This window comes from Desmodus rotundus, chromosome 11, assembly GCF_022682495.2.
Source record: "Desmodus rotundus isolate HL8 chromosome 11, HLdesRot8A.1, whole genome shotgun sequence".
Classification (NCBI taxonomy): Eukaryota; Metazoa; Chordata; class Mammalia; order Chiroptera; family Phyllostomidae; genus Desmodus; species Desmodus rotundus.
Window position 1 is genome coordinate 55,666,799 of NC_071397.1, and position 14,789 is coordinate 55,681,587.

The following is a 14,789-nucleotide window of genomic DNA, read 5'->3' on the forward strand; positions in this document are numbered from 1 at the left end:
ATTTAATAGTATATAGCAAGATATTTATTACTATCCTTCTTGGTTTCACTCACTAATGTAAAATATTATGATTGGGTATTTTTCTCTATGTGCCTGGAAGAAATTATATTACCTATTTCAACAGTAAAATGTATTTTTATTTCAATAGCAAATATATTCTGTACTTTTTTCTTGACTAAACTGCTAGTTGTGAAAGCCAAGACAGTCACTGCCCAAGCACTCTAAAATTTTGACCAGAACACTAGACAATAATACGGCATTTTTAGACAAAACAGTGACAGTGTTTCTCAAGCTATCATTCTATATTCCACCTCTTAAAGAAAAACATCCATTCAAAAAACCAAAGAGAGAAGAAATTTGGGCATAAATGATTGAAGTATTTGGAGTTTCCTGCACTAATTCAAACATCATTGTCATTTTATATGTGCACAATTATGTTAGGTGAGCTAAAAATGGGTGGAAAAATATGATTCTTTCATTTTAATTCAATCTTTTTCCCTCTAAAAAGGCATTTGAAGAAATCTGTTTTTATTCCTGGTGGTAATCAAGGAATGTCCCACTCAAGTTTTAAATGACTATCTTCACCTCTCCAATTGCATTCTTACATGTATTCCTTCCTGCAAAAAATTTTAAAAGTATAACTCAGACCATTTTTCAACCTAGACGCAAGTTACATTTGCAGTAAATTCCTTCATCTTAGACCACTTCCTATTTTACAACTCCCAGGCAAAATGACTTTGATTTAGCTTGTCTTTTATTAAAATTAACCAGTTGTAAGAAGTCTGCTTGCATACACCGGTCACTCTCTTGGCAGAGTAGTGTGGAAAATAAAGGCACTTTCCCTACATAAATTCATCCGATTTCTTTCTTGCAACTCCAGGAGGGCGATCAGATCGGTTGCATAATAGATATTGGGAAGCTCACTGGCAGAGCGCCTTAAGAGGCAAGCAGTTATCTCAATTTTTCTCACTTAATCTTGACTTCACGTCAGAAGCTGTGCAGCAGTGCAGTAGAATAGGGCCTGGCAAAACCTTTGCGAGCAGAGCGTCTTTTGTGCGGGGACTGTAGCTCGCTGCCCACACCTCGGCCCTTTCCAAGACTGGATTTCCTATTGATTTTCCTCCTCCTCTGCTTCCCCAGGCTCGCGCAGCCGGACGTTGTGGGTGTGCGTGCTGGATTTCTCCCGGATGCTCCCCGACTAACATGGATGTCCCACCATCCCTTGCAGAGGAAGGTTGTTTCTTGGCGCAGTGAGTGAAGAACATGCAGCGATTGCTAATGGGTTTGGGAAGCGGAGACTCCTTCCTCTCTCTGTGACCATGCCGTGATCGTGCCTGCGGCCACTACTCGACACATCCTCACTCCTACCCGAACCGGGAGCCTAACGCTAGATCCGGGAAGTGGGTGCCGCGCGTGTGGACACAGAAACACCATGAAGATTATTTCTCCGATTCTAAGTAATCCAGTCTTCAGGCGCACCATTAAACTCCTGCTCTGCTTACTGTGGATTGGATATTCTCAAGGAACTACACATGTATTAAGATTTGGTAAGATTCCCCATCTCTCTCCAGCGCTGGGTATCTGGCTCCCACGCAGCCGGATGTAAACAGGCGGGCGGGCTCCATGCATTCCAACCTGTTCCACAGCCCCGTAGCCTCCGGGTTTTCAAGAAACTCCTTGTGTCTTTTATTTCATTTCCTTCCTGCCACCTTTTCCTTAAAAAAAAAAAAAAAAATTGTCTGCAGCCAATTTTTGAAGTAAGCGCCTGTGTTTGGTAGTCGTGCTGTAAAACCTCTCCACAGTAGCCAGGTATAGAGCTGCTGGTGACGCGGGGGGTACACTACCTGGGTGCCCCTCCTGTCTACCAGGAGCCTTTCAGGCTTGGCGGGACGCGAGGTCCTGAGGAATGTGGGCACTGGGACCACACGCTTCTCAGTTTGCGGGGCTGATGAGTTAATAACTTGCTAACTCTTTGGAGAGTTGTAATCCGTGCGCCTCCACCTGGGACCCGGACAAGTCCGCAAGAGAAAGGCGCTAGCCCTTTGGATTTCTTTTGTCATCAGAAAGATTTGTCGGTTAATTTCACCACTTTTCTAATCCCTGGTGTCTTTGGGGTTGGGGAGTGAAGATCTTTAAAATGTTGTTGTAAGGTTAAAGGCTCAATTTATCAAGGGGAGGCTGCTACTTAGCTGAACTGAAGTAGCGCTCCTAAGAAAGGGGTTTTGTTTGTTTCTAACTTGTGAGTCCTCCTCTCAGACCATTCTTATTGCTCGTCCTGGACTAATAAATGATTAACACTGATGGTTGGGGGAGGGTAGTTGTGTGTGGGAGTCTAAGTCTGCATCTGTATTTCACTGTGGCATGATAAAAGAGCCCATATGAGGGGCATCAATTGCTTTCCTGTGAAATCGGGGGTTTCTGAGATCGCAGAGGAAAATCTAATCGTGGGACTCCAGTTCACATTAGAACATTTGCTTGGAGGAAATGAAGCGTGGGCAGTGCTCAGCTGCTCTTGGTGGCCAATGGAGTTTTAGTAGGAGCAGGAGCAGAGCTAGTCAGGGAAAGTTCTCTTAAGTAGATAAGAGTAAGAGAAGAATGCCAACCGGGTAAGTGCTTCCACTGTGGGCACCTCCTTTGACAGTTCAAGTGGATTTAGACCAAAGAGTTCAGAAAACCGTATAATCCTGAGTATGTGCCTTCGAGATAAAAGCAGATACATTAAGTCACTCAGTCAAATTTAAATCAAAGAGTGATTGCCTGCATCTCCTAATATGTCAACAGCGTCTTCGCTTTCCTTTCCTCATGTGCTTTTTCTATAATGATAAAATTCATCTTCTCTCTCAGTCTTTGTGGAACCACTGTAGGAACGTTTTTCTCATATTAAAAAAATGAAACCCTACTTTCCTCTTCTCCCCCTGACAAATAGAAACCTGGAGTCCAGAAGGCTAATAATGACAAAAACCAAACAAACAACAACAACAACAAAGCACAATGGGTTATAACTGGATTCCTACTGTAGTTGTTTTCCTTCTTTCTTCATGCCTTTGGATGATACCTAAGCACATTGCTCTTAGCAACAAGAGTCTATAGGAATGGGATGGGATCTTTGGATGGGATTAAAGAGGTCCCGATATCAGTGGAAATGTGTGAATGTTCAGTTCTTCTGCTTCAAGCACATAAGTGCTACAGTATGGTAGTTTTGCCAGTATGTTGAGTAGCACAGCCTACTTGTTTGGAATATTGAGATATCTTCTGAAGTGTGTTTGTGAGTGAGTGTGTCTTAGTGTGTTTGCAGACTGGGTGGGTAAAAAGGGAAGCCTGGGAGCTGGAATACTGAACCAATACTCTAAAGATTTTATTATTGCTGCTCTGGTCTTGAAGCACAATATTTGCTGAATCATTAGATTGTTACATTCGCTGATCATTTCATATCTTCATATTAAAAATCTTGGCGACTGTAGCAGAGTGTGTAGCAGCTTTCCAAAAGAGCTGATACATACAAAAATCATTTTTCTAGACCAATATTTACTAAGAAATAGTGGAGTACGTAAAGACCTTCCCACCAATGCCCTGGTAGCTTAAATGAGCAGCCCAGTTTCTTAAGAACCTGGTATTTTCTCCATTAACTTAAACATCTTCCACATTTGTGACCTGAGTTGTGGGGCATGACTGTGTACAGGGTAATCACTGGGGAATTTCCCTGTTGAGGCTACTTGGATGCAGTGGTGGGAGTTTTATTTTCTTCTGGGGAAAACATGTTTTTGAGTGAAGTGTATGGTTGGCTGAACACATATAAACCACCTTTGAAAAAGGTTATTCTCAACTTTGGCTGTGAAGGGGAATCAGAGCTTTTGGTATCTCCTTGATCCTGTGCATCGGCCACAGGTCCATGGCCGGTAGCCTGGCCCTGTGCCTTGGAAGGGCAGAGGTTGGAGTTGCTGCTGGAGTAGCTGCCACTGGACTGCTGCTGAGTTTGGGTGAGACCCACCCTGTCTGATGAGAAGGTGGCATCCAGTCTCTTCTTGTACCTCCCCTACTGACCCAGGCACAGCTGTGCCAGCTGCAGCCACCTTCACCACAGCAGTGTCATGGCAACCACTACCCTCACCCAGTCCACTCTTTGTAGTCCTTTACCAGGATTTACCACTCCTGCATCCCCCTCCCCTGTCTCTTGCTCAGGGTATGACCCTCCTGACCCTTGCCTCCTCCCATACCACCCACTCCAGTCTTACGGGTGTTTTCTCTCTCTCTCTCTCTCTCTCTCTCTCTCGCTCGCTCTCTCTCTCTCTCTCTCTCACACACACACACACACACACACACACACACACCATACACACTGACAAATACTCTCACAAAATGAGTGGGACACTTTGGCACAATGACTCCCCTCTGGTGTCCAAGAAAACTTCCTGCAGTTGCTATTACTTGTGCCTATGCCCAGGTGCTCTCCACTTCCCCTTAACTCGAATCTCAGAGTGAAGGCCTCTGGAGTGTCAACCCCAGGGCTCTTCCCTGAGGCTTTAAGGCAGCCCAGGCTCAGCTCCTGAGGAGGGGACAGGCGGGCAGTCGCCCTGGGTGGTGGCCATTTCCCTGCATTAGATCCAACTTGGCTTTTCCAGGGCGACAACACAGAGGGCATTTTGTCAGGAGACGAGGGGGATATTGGACCGTTAGAAAGTCAATTCCCCCTGCCCCTCGCAGGTCAGGTCAGACATTTTCCGCTTTTTCAGGTGCTGAGGTCCTGAGAGTCCCCAAGAGGAGCCACTGCTCTAGCTTTGGGGCCCCAGCGTTACATGTAAACAAGGCACCTTTGTTTCTCCGCAGCTGCTCCACCCCTGCCTGTGGCCCTGCGCTGTTCCCAGCCCTGAAGCTTGCGGGTGGGGAGAGGCCAAAGGCAGGATCCTTTTCTCAGCGGGGGCGTGGCCCCCAATTCCACAGTCTCCCAGCTTAACCACTCTGCAGGACTTCAACGTTTCTTTGTTCCTTTAGCCACCCTTCTCTTCCAGGTCCACTAGACCTCTGCTCCTGGGAGCATGGGGGAGGGTTTGAAGCTGGCTCTGGTCAGAGCTCTGTGCAGGGCTAGCCACCCTGCTGGGGGTGGAGGAGCTGGGTGGGGGTTGGCATCTTCTTTAAGGAATCACTCTTCAAGTCACCCCTTGTTTCTGATCTCCGAGGTCGGGTTTTTCAAATTCCACATCTGAAGTGGCATTTAGACTGCCAGGGGCAAAGACAGCAACCCAAACTTTCTCCCAGCTCCTGGACAGTTTCTCCATAACAGTCCTTTCCAAGGAGCTGAGCATATATATTGTAGGCCATTTCTTTTGTTTGGATGTTTCCACCTAGATTTTCTTTTAAGCATTCCAGTAGAAAGACTAGTTAAAAGGTTTCCCAGGCAAGGTTCCCTCTCCCCATCCCCAAGATGTGCTGGTGTTTCCTTGTGCCTGCACACTGGCTGGAGGCCCATGGTGCATAGCTGCCTTCTTGTGCATATGCCCAAGGTGAAAACAACAACAACAAAAAACCAGCTCTGAGACAGCCCAGATAATAAAACACATTGCCTGAGAAGGAACGGAAAGGGTTCCTATGGAAATGCCCCTGTTTGCTGGACATTCCATGTGATCTCAGATATAACAGTTAGTAGCAGATATACTACAGTGTCTAGGAGCATGAGTGAATTGACTGAACTTAGAAGCTGCCACTATCAACAAGTTCTTTGAAAGATTTTACTTCCTTTGAGAGGTGAGGTGGGTGGGAGGGAGGAGTGGCCTTACATCTGGGATGAGGAAAAGTGGCCCTTGGAAGGCAGGGATGGAGGAGTAATAGCTGCTAGTGCCTGAAACAGATAACGCCTGAACACCTGCTCAGCTGAGCTCTGGAAAGCAGGGGAACAAAGTCTTTCCAAGAATCGCCACCACAATAGCCACAATAAAAAAAAAATCTATTTTTCACATAAGTTCTCACTTATTCTTAAAGCTTCAAAGAATAACTCTGATGTGATCCATCAAGGGAGGCACACTCATTTCAGAAAACGACTTTGAAAAATGATCTTTTCGTTTTCTAGAAATAGCTCTCCTTCTCCACCTAGACGTATGGAACTCAACACATTTTTCTGGCTTTGTGAGGTTGTTTTTTTAACAGTGAACATGAGTTTATATGTCAGTAGATGTTTCTCCAGACAGACACCTTTTGCTTTTCAGTTTAATTCGAGTGGTCATTGCAGTGTGTTCATTCCCTGAATTCTCAGATACATTGTTTCAACATTTACTCACCACAGGAAAGTTAATGTGAATTGGTCCCACACAAAGAAACCTACAATGGACCAAATGAAGTTCTGTCTATGATAATGATGACAACCTTTGATTTTCTTTTAATTATCAGAATTTCTGTAAGAAAATACTTTTTCTCTTTTGTGGTAGAAATTTGAGTGAGAGGAGGTCATTTTTTCCTGTTGTTAGAATTTTACTGAGTTACTGTAGCTCCAATTTCATTTGCTCCCTGGACATTGTCAGTGTCATTTTTACACACCAAGTAGAAAGCAGTTCACTGTCATTCAACTGTCTGTACCTAAATCATTAATCTATTGCATCCATAATTCCTGGTGTTTGTAGGAGATCCCAGGTTTTCCCCGGGAGGATGGTCTGATGTATTGAAATGGAATGGATTGTTTTGCATTTGGGTGGTGAAGTTTTATCTTGTACGCACTTTCAATTTGTAGTTTAGTTACAAGGTACAAGTGCTTCAAATGAATCTTAAGCCCTAAATCTTAGCATGAAAGGTAAGGTCAAAAGCTACTGAAAGGGAAGGAAGTAGGTGCACATCATCGTTATTGACTGGTCTAGATGAAACCCTGAAGGGGAAGATTTCAATCTGATAACATCACAGGGCTTCCTGTTTTTCTGTGCTGCTTCTGCTGACAATTTTGTAAGGTAATTAAATTGGCTGATTGAAGTCACGGTGGTCATGGGGCGATAAAGACCATTTGGATTTAATGGAATTTAAAACAACAGAGCACTGAACACAACTCTTACCGAACAAGAATTTTAATGGCCCATTCCGGGTGCTGACTAAATAGAACGCCCTTAACAAGTTTAATCGAAAGGGCAAGGCAGATTAGCACTATATAGTCTTTATGGTTGAAGATTGGGGAATTAAAATTATCCCTTTAAAGACTCATTAATGCATTATCAAGATTTAATGTAGGTTAAATAAGCTTTCCTTAGACCTTCATCATATGCTGTGAACCTAGGCGTAGGACAAAGTTTTACTAAGAAAATAATTTTAAGAGCTGACAGTAAATGTCTCTCTTGTTTCAAAAACAAGAAACATTTAAAATTCTCTGAGAATATGTAGAGTTTTGAGGATAACTATCGATGAATCTGTTCTCTGAAACTTTCTTGAAAAGAACAAATTTGATTTTTCTTTTACAGTTTCATAGTTGGTAATTTGTATTTATATACAAGGCTTGTCTGTGTTAGAGAGACTGCAGAGATAATAAAGAAATGTTCTCCTTCTACAGTTTCAATATTCATAGGTATTTGATATACTTTATGTTGTCTTTTTAATCTTGTGCTGCTTTTTTCTTACCGAAACTTTTGCACTCAGGTTACCGTGCTTAAGTGCATTCAGGTTCTTCCTGCTGTCGGGAAAAGGGCAGTTCCCCGCTTTTTGTTGGGGACAGTACAGGGCCTTCGGTGGCAAGGTGAAAGGCAAGCTTGTTTCCTATGAGATTGTTCTCTCCAACTGTTTCTTGTGGACTAAAGTTGTCAGTTCCTTTGCCTACTCAAGAAAAACCAGAAACCCAAGTTTTCATATAAAAATCTCCCAAATTTTAATTGTACACAGTTTTTAAAATTGTTTAAAAAAATCTGAGTTGACCAAACCCGAAGCCCTCAGCTGGTTTGGTTGGATGCGGCCACTCAGCCCAAAGATCACCAGTTCTCACCCTCCAGGCCACCCCACATTCTGCAGGTTCCCTAAGGAGCATGTGGTTTTCTCACTCCTTATTGATCCCCAAACAAATAAGGCTTATTTGTCTCTTGTCTCACACATTTAGGGCCCAACGTTTTATGTTGCTATATTTTCAAAGTGACAAAATTAGCTAATCTGATAAAACTAATGTGAGTGGGAGATTAGAGAAGACGCTCACACTCTTTCTGCAGGATTTATTTTTCATTTTATTTTTGTATTTCAGCTTTGAGGCTCCTTTCCATTTATAGCAGTGTTCAGATACAGCATTTGCCTATAGATTGAGTCAAACCCTTTATTTCCTTAACTAAACACTCCTTGTAGTTGTTGTTGAGACACAACCAGTGTCCTTCCGTAGAGGATTGGATAAAGACGATGCGGAACACTACTCAGACATAAGGAAAGATGTAACACTTCCATCTGCAACAACATGGATGGACCATGTGATTTCACTCATTTTTAGAATATGAGACTGAAACTCATAGACACAGACAATGGTATGGTGGTTACTAGAGGGAAGGGGCTGGGGGCATAGTGAAGGGTAAAGGGGGACAAATATATGGTGACAGAAGATGATTTGACTTTGGGTCATGGGCACACAAAGCAATATATCATACAAATGTACACTTGAAGCCTATGTGATCTTATTAACCAATGTTACCCTGAAAAATGGAAAAATAATCTACTTTTCTGGATTTAGGAGAGAACCATGTCAGTAGACAGCAGGGCTATATGTAAAAATCTCAAAGGTTCTGGGGAGGTTGTGACTTTCAGACACCATATTTTGCTGTGTATAATGTGTACTTTTTTTGCCCAGATTTTTGAGGGAAAAATAAAGATGCACATTATAGATAGGTATAATAATTACATACCATGGGTATAAAAATCCCATGCATAATGAGCACAAAAACGTGGGTGCACATTATACGTGGCAAAATATGGTACTTTCCCCACTGGTATATGTAATTCTATCTTGACTTTCTTTTGGGTTAAGCATTTGCTCTTTCCCATGGCCTTATTTTAAGACAAGTATATTCTAGAAGGGAGAGCACATAGTCTCTAGACTGTAAAGTTGGAATGAGTTTATTAGATCAATTGATTCTGTCTGTAACAGAGATGCTCAGAAACAGGAGAAAATACGAGGTGCCTACGGGAGTGCTGAATGATTAGCACTGATTTGAAGGGGAGGCTGAGAAAAAGAGAGAAGTCAAATGTCATTTGATACACAGTTGTTTCTAGATTTCCTGCCAGGTATCTTAATGTTCTACTAATTGATCTTTTTGCTTCTATTAGTCCAAATCTTTGAGCATATGTGATTATTTTAAAGAAGTTGTCAGTGATATTCTTACATTGATACTGATATATCTCCTCCCAATCCAAAGGATCATTAAATGCTTTTTATACCCTTTTAAATCAATAAGCTACTTTTTCATCATTAAGTATTGCCTTTAATTCCTATTTCTGTTTCTAGCTCAGTTTTGCTCTGAGTCATTCACCTATCACAATGGGAATATTGCTCAGCTCTAGTGATCCAACAAGCAAAGCAAATATTAAAGAAATATTCTGCTTAAGTATAGTCATAGGCATGTGGTCTATTTTTTTGTTGTCTTGTTAATCCTGAGTTTTTTTTTTTATCAGCTGAAGTTTCTCTGTTCAGTTTATCATAGCTTTCAGTGTATTCAGGCCCCTTCTTGCCCAGAAGAAATGAAGTAAGTCTCCCAAGATTAAGGAAAACTATAGAATCCTGTAATTCAGAGGCAAAGGGCGCTCTAGAGAGCATCGGGTCTAGTATCCTGAATTTAGAGATAAATCGCTAAAGTCAGGTGAACATGTTGTTCTGGTCACTGCTAGTTAGTGTCAGATTTTAGACCAAAACATGCATATTCTAGTGCGAGCCCAGTTATTTTTTTTCAGTGAATTATACTATTTTTTCCATTGTAGCCTGTGACTCTCTGTGCTTTGCATTAATTTGAGGAAGAGCCACTGGTTCTGGTAGCTCCTCTCGATATCTATATACTTTGTTTCCTCTACCTTTCTTTCATAGAACATTATCTGTTTTCTCTCTTTTTATCTTCTTTCTTTAGTTTGCTCCATTCCCCTCTCCCATGCTGCCAAGGTCTTCTTTCTTCCTGTTTCCAAGGCTTTCACCATATTTATTTCCTCAACAAGTAGTAATTGAGTACATATTATGTGTGAGGCAAACAGAATTCTAAGAAGACCCAGCTTCTGAGTTCAAGGAGTCTGTTATTCAGTCAAAGAAAAAGATACATACATATTAAAGTACCAGTTAAGTGGTGCAGAAAATATATACAATAGTTGTATAAAAGAGATTATTGTGGGCTCCCAGTTTTATAGGGAAGATGGGACTTTTGCTGGGAACTGTGAAAAATTGTGTGATAGGGAAGGGCAAGGGGAAATGACTCATAGGAGGAAGAAAAGGAAATTAAGAAAGTGAGGTTTGGGACAGGGAATAGACCAGCCCTGTCAGGGGACAGATGAGGCCTTGCTTTTTCAGACCTTTAATATTTAGATTACAGGCTTTGGACACCTGTCTGAAGCTCCTGGGAAGTTATAGAAGGTAAAAAGATGGGCTTAACCTGGTCTTTAATAAGCAGTAAAGAGGTTTCTCCATCTCCTGCTTGCATTTTACAAAGATTAAGCGGATCTCCTTTCTCTGTTTTACTGAAAGGAAAGCAAAGGACACACCTTCATTGTCCTTGATCATTGAAGCCTTTAGGAAGTTCTTGGTCTGGGATCTCAGATGCACCTTAAGTGAAATTATGAAAGGAAGTAAAGGAATTTTTTTAAACGTATGGCCAGATATAGTGATTAAGCAGGGAAAAGTTTCCAGTTAGTCTAAAGGAAAATACATAGGAGAACAATTTAAAACTAGTTAGCTTTGAGGGCTATCATAAATTGCCTCCAAGGCATTTTCAGTGTTTGATATCTTAATTTCAAGAGAGCCCTAGTTAATGAAGCATTATCTATAATATGTAATATAATTATTTAAAATAAGAATAAAAAATTAGTCCTGGCTGGTGTGGCTCAGTGGATTGAGCGTGGGCCTGGGAACCAAAGGGTCACCATTTTGATTCCTAGTCAGGGCACATGCCAGGGTTGTGGGCCAGGTCCCCAGTTAGGGGGCACGTGAGGGACAACCACACACTGATGTTTCTCTCCCTCTTTCTCCTTCCCTTCCCCTCTCTCTAAAAATATATAAATAAAAATTTTAAAAAAATAAAATAAGAATTAAAAATTAAATAAAAACAATTATAGTAGAATGAGTTCATATTTTTATTTTTTCTAATATTTTCTAAGTCTACATGAACTCAGGACCTCGGACCCTAAATTTAGTTATTTGAGTCATTAATTTTACTCCTGCCTTTGTGATCTAGTGGCCATAAATTAGGAAAAATAATTAAATCTCACTGAACCTTGACTTCCATATCTATTGAGTGGGTATTACTTGCTATCTAACTTCCATGAATAATGTTAGAATTAATAGGCAAATATATACAGCTCTGGGCTTAATGGCAAAAAAGGACTTTTAGTATCGAAAGCATAATTGTTTAGTGTGTATGTGTAGAGCAAAGTAAAATTTGTTGTCATTCCTGCACATTTCATTCAACTTCTTAATAGTCTGTCTTTTAAAAGTTATTCTCAAATTGTTTTCTTTGGAATGCCCATGAAGCTATCATAAACACGTTGAAAAGGACTTACTGACTAATGTAACAAATTATTGCCTGAGTTGGTAGTTTTACAGAACAGCAAGTTCATAGTTTTCTTCTTCTTTAAATACTTGGAATTTAATTTGCATTATAAAATCCCATGAGTATAAGTAGGAAACAAATCACAACTAAAAGGAAAAATAATATGCAAAGAAATCATGCTAATTTGTATGGCTAATACTTTTTTACTTTTTCACAACAGCATAGTTTTTCTAATTCATGTTCACAAACATTTTCTGAAAAGTTGTGCCTGATTTCATATATTCTTCATTCTGTATCCAGCCGCCTCTGATGAACTTTTATCAATCATTCACATTTTTGTAGACACATAGGTGACTGTATTTGATCCATTTGTGTTGATTTAGGAAAGTTTCATAGACATTCAGATTTACTACAATTGTTTGGGGTAGATAAGTGGGACTTTTTATGGTTGCATTGCCATCTTCATCAAGGAGTTAACTTGGGTAGCTCACCCTTCTGGGGTTTACTGTGGAAGGCACAGCAGACTTTAGTGTCACCCTTACTTACATCATAGCCTTACCATTTTTCTCTAAGGCCTCTCTAAATTGTCCTTGACTCTTTTTTTAGATTTTAGAATTTATTTATTTATTTTTAGATAGAGGGAAAGGGAGGAAGAAAGAGAGGGAGAGAAACATCAATGTGTGGTTGCCTCTTACTTGCCCCCAACTGGGGACCTGCCCTGGAACCCAGGCATGTGACCTGACTGGGAATGGAACCAAGCACCCTTTGGTTTGCAGGACAGCACTGTTGGGGGGATCAGTATAGGTATGGGTAGATAGAGATAAAGACCTCCATCTCCCCACACAACCAGTGGTGCCACATTAGAGAATCCAGACCTTTAAAAAAGTGTTTTCAACTTATAATACACTTTTATATTTGGAATTTTAAAAATGTTTTCAAAACTTCAGACTATGGATATTAGGAAAATTTCCAGGATGTTGAGGATAATGAAATTTTGGATCAATGATTCCCAACTGTCAGGAGTGAGATGAAGAAGAGGAAGATTTTCATGATAATCTGAAGGAGAATGGACTAAATGAAGACTGAAAAATACTCTCTTGCCCTGGCTGGTGTGACTCAATGTGTTGAGTGCCGGCCTGTCAACCAAAGGGTCCCTGGTTTGGTTCCCAGTCAGGGCACAGGCCTGTTTTGTGGGCCAGGTCCCCAGTAGGGGGCGTGTGAGAGGCAACCACACCTTGATGTTTCTCTTCTCTTTCTCCCTCCCTTCCCTTCTCTCTAAAAAATAAATAGATAAAATCTTTAAAAAAAATGAAAAATACTCTCTCATCTTAAGTCTTGTGTTGTTTTCTTGGAAGCACTTCTTCACTCTTATAGAAATGATGTAGGATTATGTGAAGATATAATGGAGTTCCTGCTTCCAGTAGGTGAAAGGCAGAACAATATTCCATTCAGCTATCTTTCCCTGAGGATTCTGGGTTGATCCCTCAGGAAGCCTTCCTGAAGGCTTCCTTTAGATTCAGAGAAATTTTCCAATCACTCATCCTCAGTTTGTTCTCTAAGATGCATCTCTCTTCCTTTTGCTCTTCCATATGTCAACTCTCCTTTAAAATCTAAATCAAGTTTTGCTTCCTTTAAAATATCTGTTTTAGCTAGGGGTTCTATAGAATCAATTCAAGCATTGGCCAGAAAATTTTAGCATATCAAGATTCCCAAACTTTGTTTCACATCAGACTGGAAGGAGATTTAAGTAATTTAAATTCTTGGTTCCCAAACCTGTGTTTAAAATGTGTCATTTTCCATAACTGCATAGTTTTACAACTGCATAGTTATAATACCTTTATTTTTTAAGAAAATTTTAAAAAAATTGGTACCAATTTTAAATAGTTTTATCTAAGACATCGCATTTACCACTTTACAATACAGTGTTTATAAAGTGCATTATTTCCTTTGTCTGTGCACATATTTATATTCAAGTATCAGGAATCCTCAATTTTATTATACAGCAGCTCAACTTTTAAAACTGTTGTGGAATTTGCTACAAGTTTGGGTCTTTAAATATTTTGTGTGGAACAATGCCAAATCTATACTCAAGGTTGGCTTAATCAAACTCTTCAATGGTGCACCCAGAGGAGGCACCCCCCAGATGGAGGGGCTCCACCACCAGGGAAGCCCCCAGGCCTTCCTCCTCTCGTGTCTCCTGCACTCTGGTACAACTTGGTGGTGACTGGGTTACAGACTTTTTCAAGCTCTTATGTGATGTACTTGAAAGAAACAAAAGAGAGCTTCTAGGGAGCTTGAGAATCAATCCCTGAGCTTGATAATTCTAAGGAGTTTTTTTGACCTTAAAATATTGTGTTGGCCAAAAAGTTTATTTTTTTTCCATACAATGGCTCTAGTAGTGCTTACCTGTCTTTAACTTCATTCAAAACAATTTTGTTAGATTGTATTGTGATAGCTATCATGTCAGCATGCATTAAAAACATCAAAATGAGTGAGTTTTTAGCAAACATTTTAATATTGAAGATAGAAGAAAGTATGCAACATTTTGGCTATTATGTTTTATTATTTCAAGAAAGGTAAAAGTACAACTGAAAGGCAATAAAGGATTATTGCAGTGTATGGAGAAGGTGCTGTGACTGATTGAATGTGTCAAAAGTGGTTTGCAAAGCTTCTTGGTACTATTGATATTTTGGCCAAATAATTCTTTGCTGGGGGCTGTCTTATGCATTGGAAGATGTTTAGTAGCACCTCTGGTCTCTACCCACTAGAAGCAATAGCAGGAGATAGAGGACATACTCAAAATATCAAAATCAATAAAGTTATTGGTGAAAATGAAAAATGTGTCTTTTATTTTATTTTATTTTATTTATTTTTTAAAAATATATTTATTGATTATGCTATTACACTTGTCCCATTTCCCGCCCCCCTCACTCCACTCCATCCTGCCCACCCCCTCCCTCCCACATTCCCCCCCTATAGTTCATGTCCATGGGTCATACTTATAAGTTCTTTGGCTTCTACATTTCCTACACTATTCTTACCCTCCCCCTGTCTATTTTCAACCTATCATTTATGCTATTTATTCTCTGTACCTTCCCCCCCCTCCCCCTCCCA

The 14,789-nt window shown here is 40.6% G+C and overlaps 1 protein-coding gene across 4 annotated transcripts in view; it reads left to right on the forward strand.

Annotated features, from left to right (window-relative positions):
• Positions 1-947: 947 nt before the first annotated feature.
• Positions 948-14,789, forward strand: part of GRIK2 (glutamate ionotropic receptor kainate type subunit 2) — a 598,702-nt gene continuing 584,860 nt past the window's right edge. For all 4 annotated transcript variants that reach the window (XM_024551764.4, XM_053914034.2, XM_024551766.4 and 1 more), the window contains exon 1: positions 948-1,547. In XM_024551764.4, the coding sequence (XP_024407532.1) occupies positions 1,433-1,547 (115 nt within the window). In that variant the 5' untranslated portion in view covers positions 948-1,432. The remainder of the gene's footprint in view (positions 1,548-14,789) is intronic.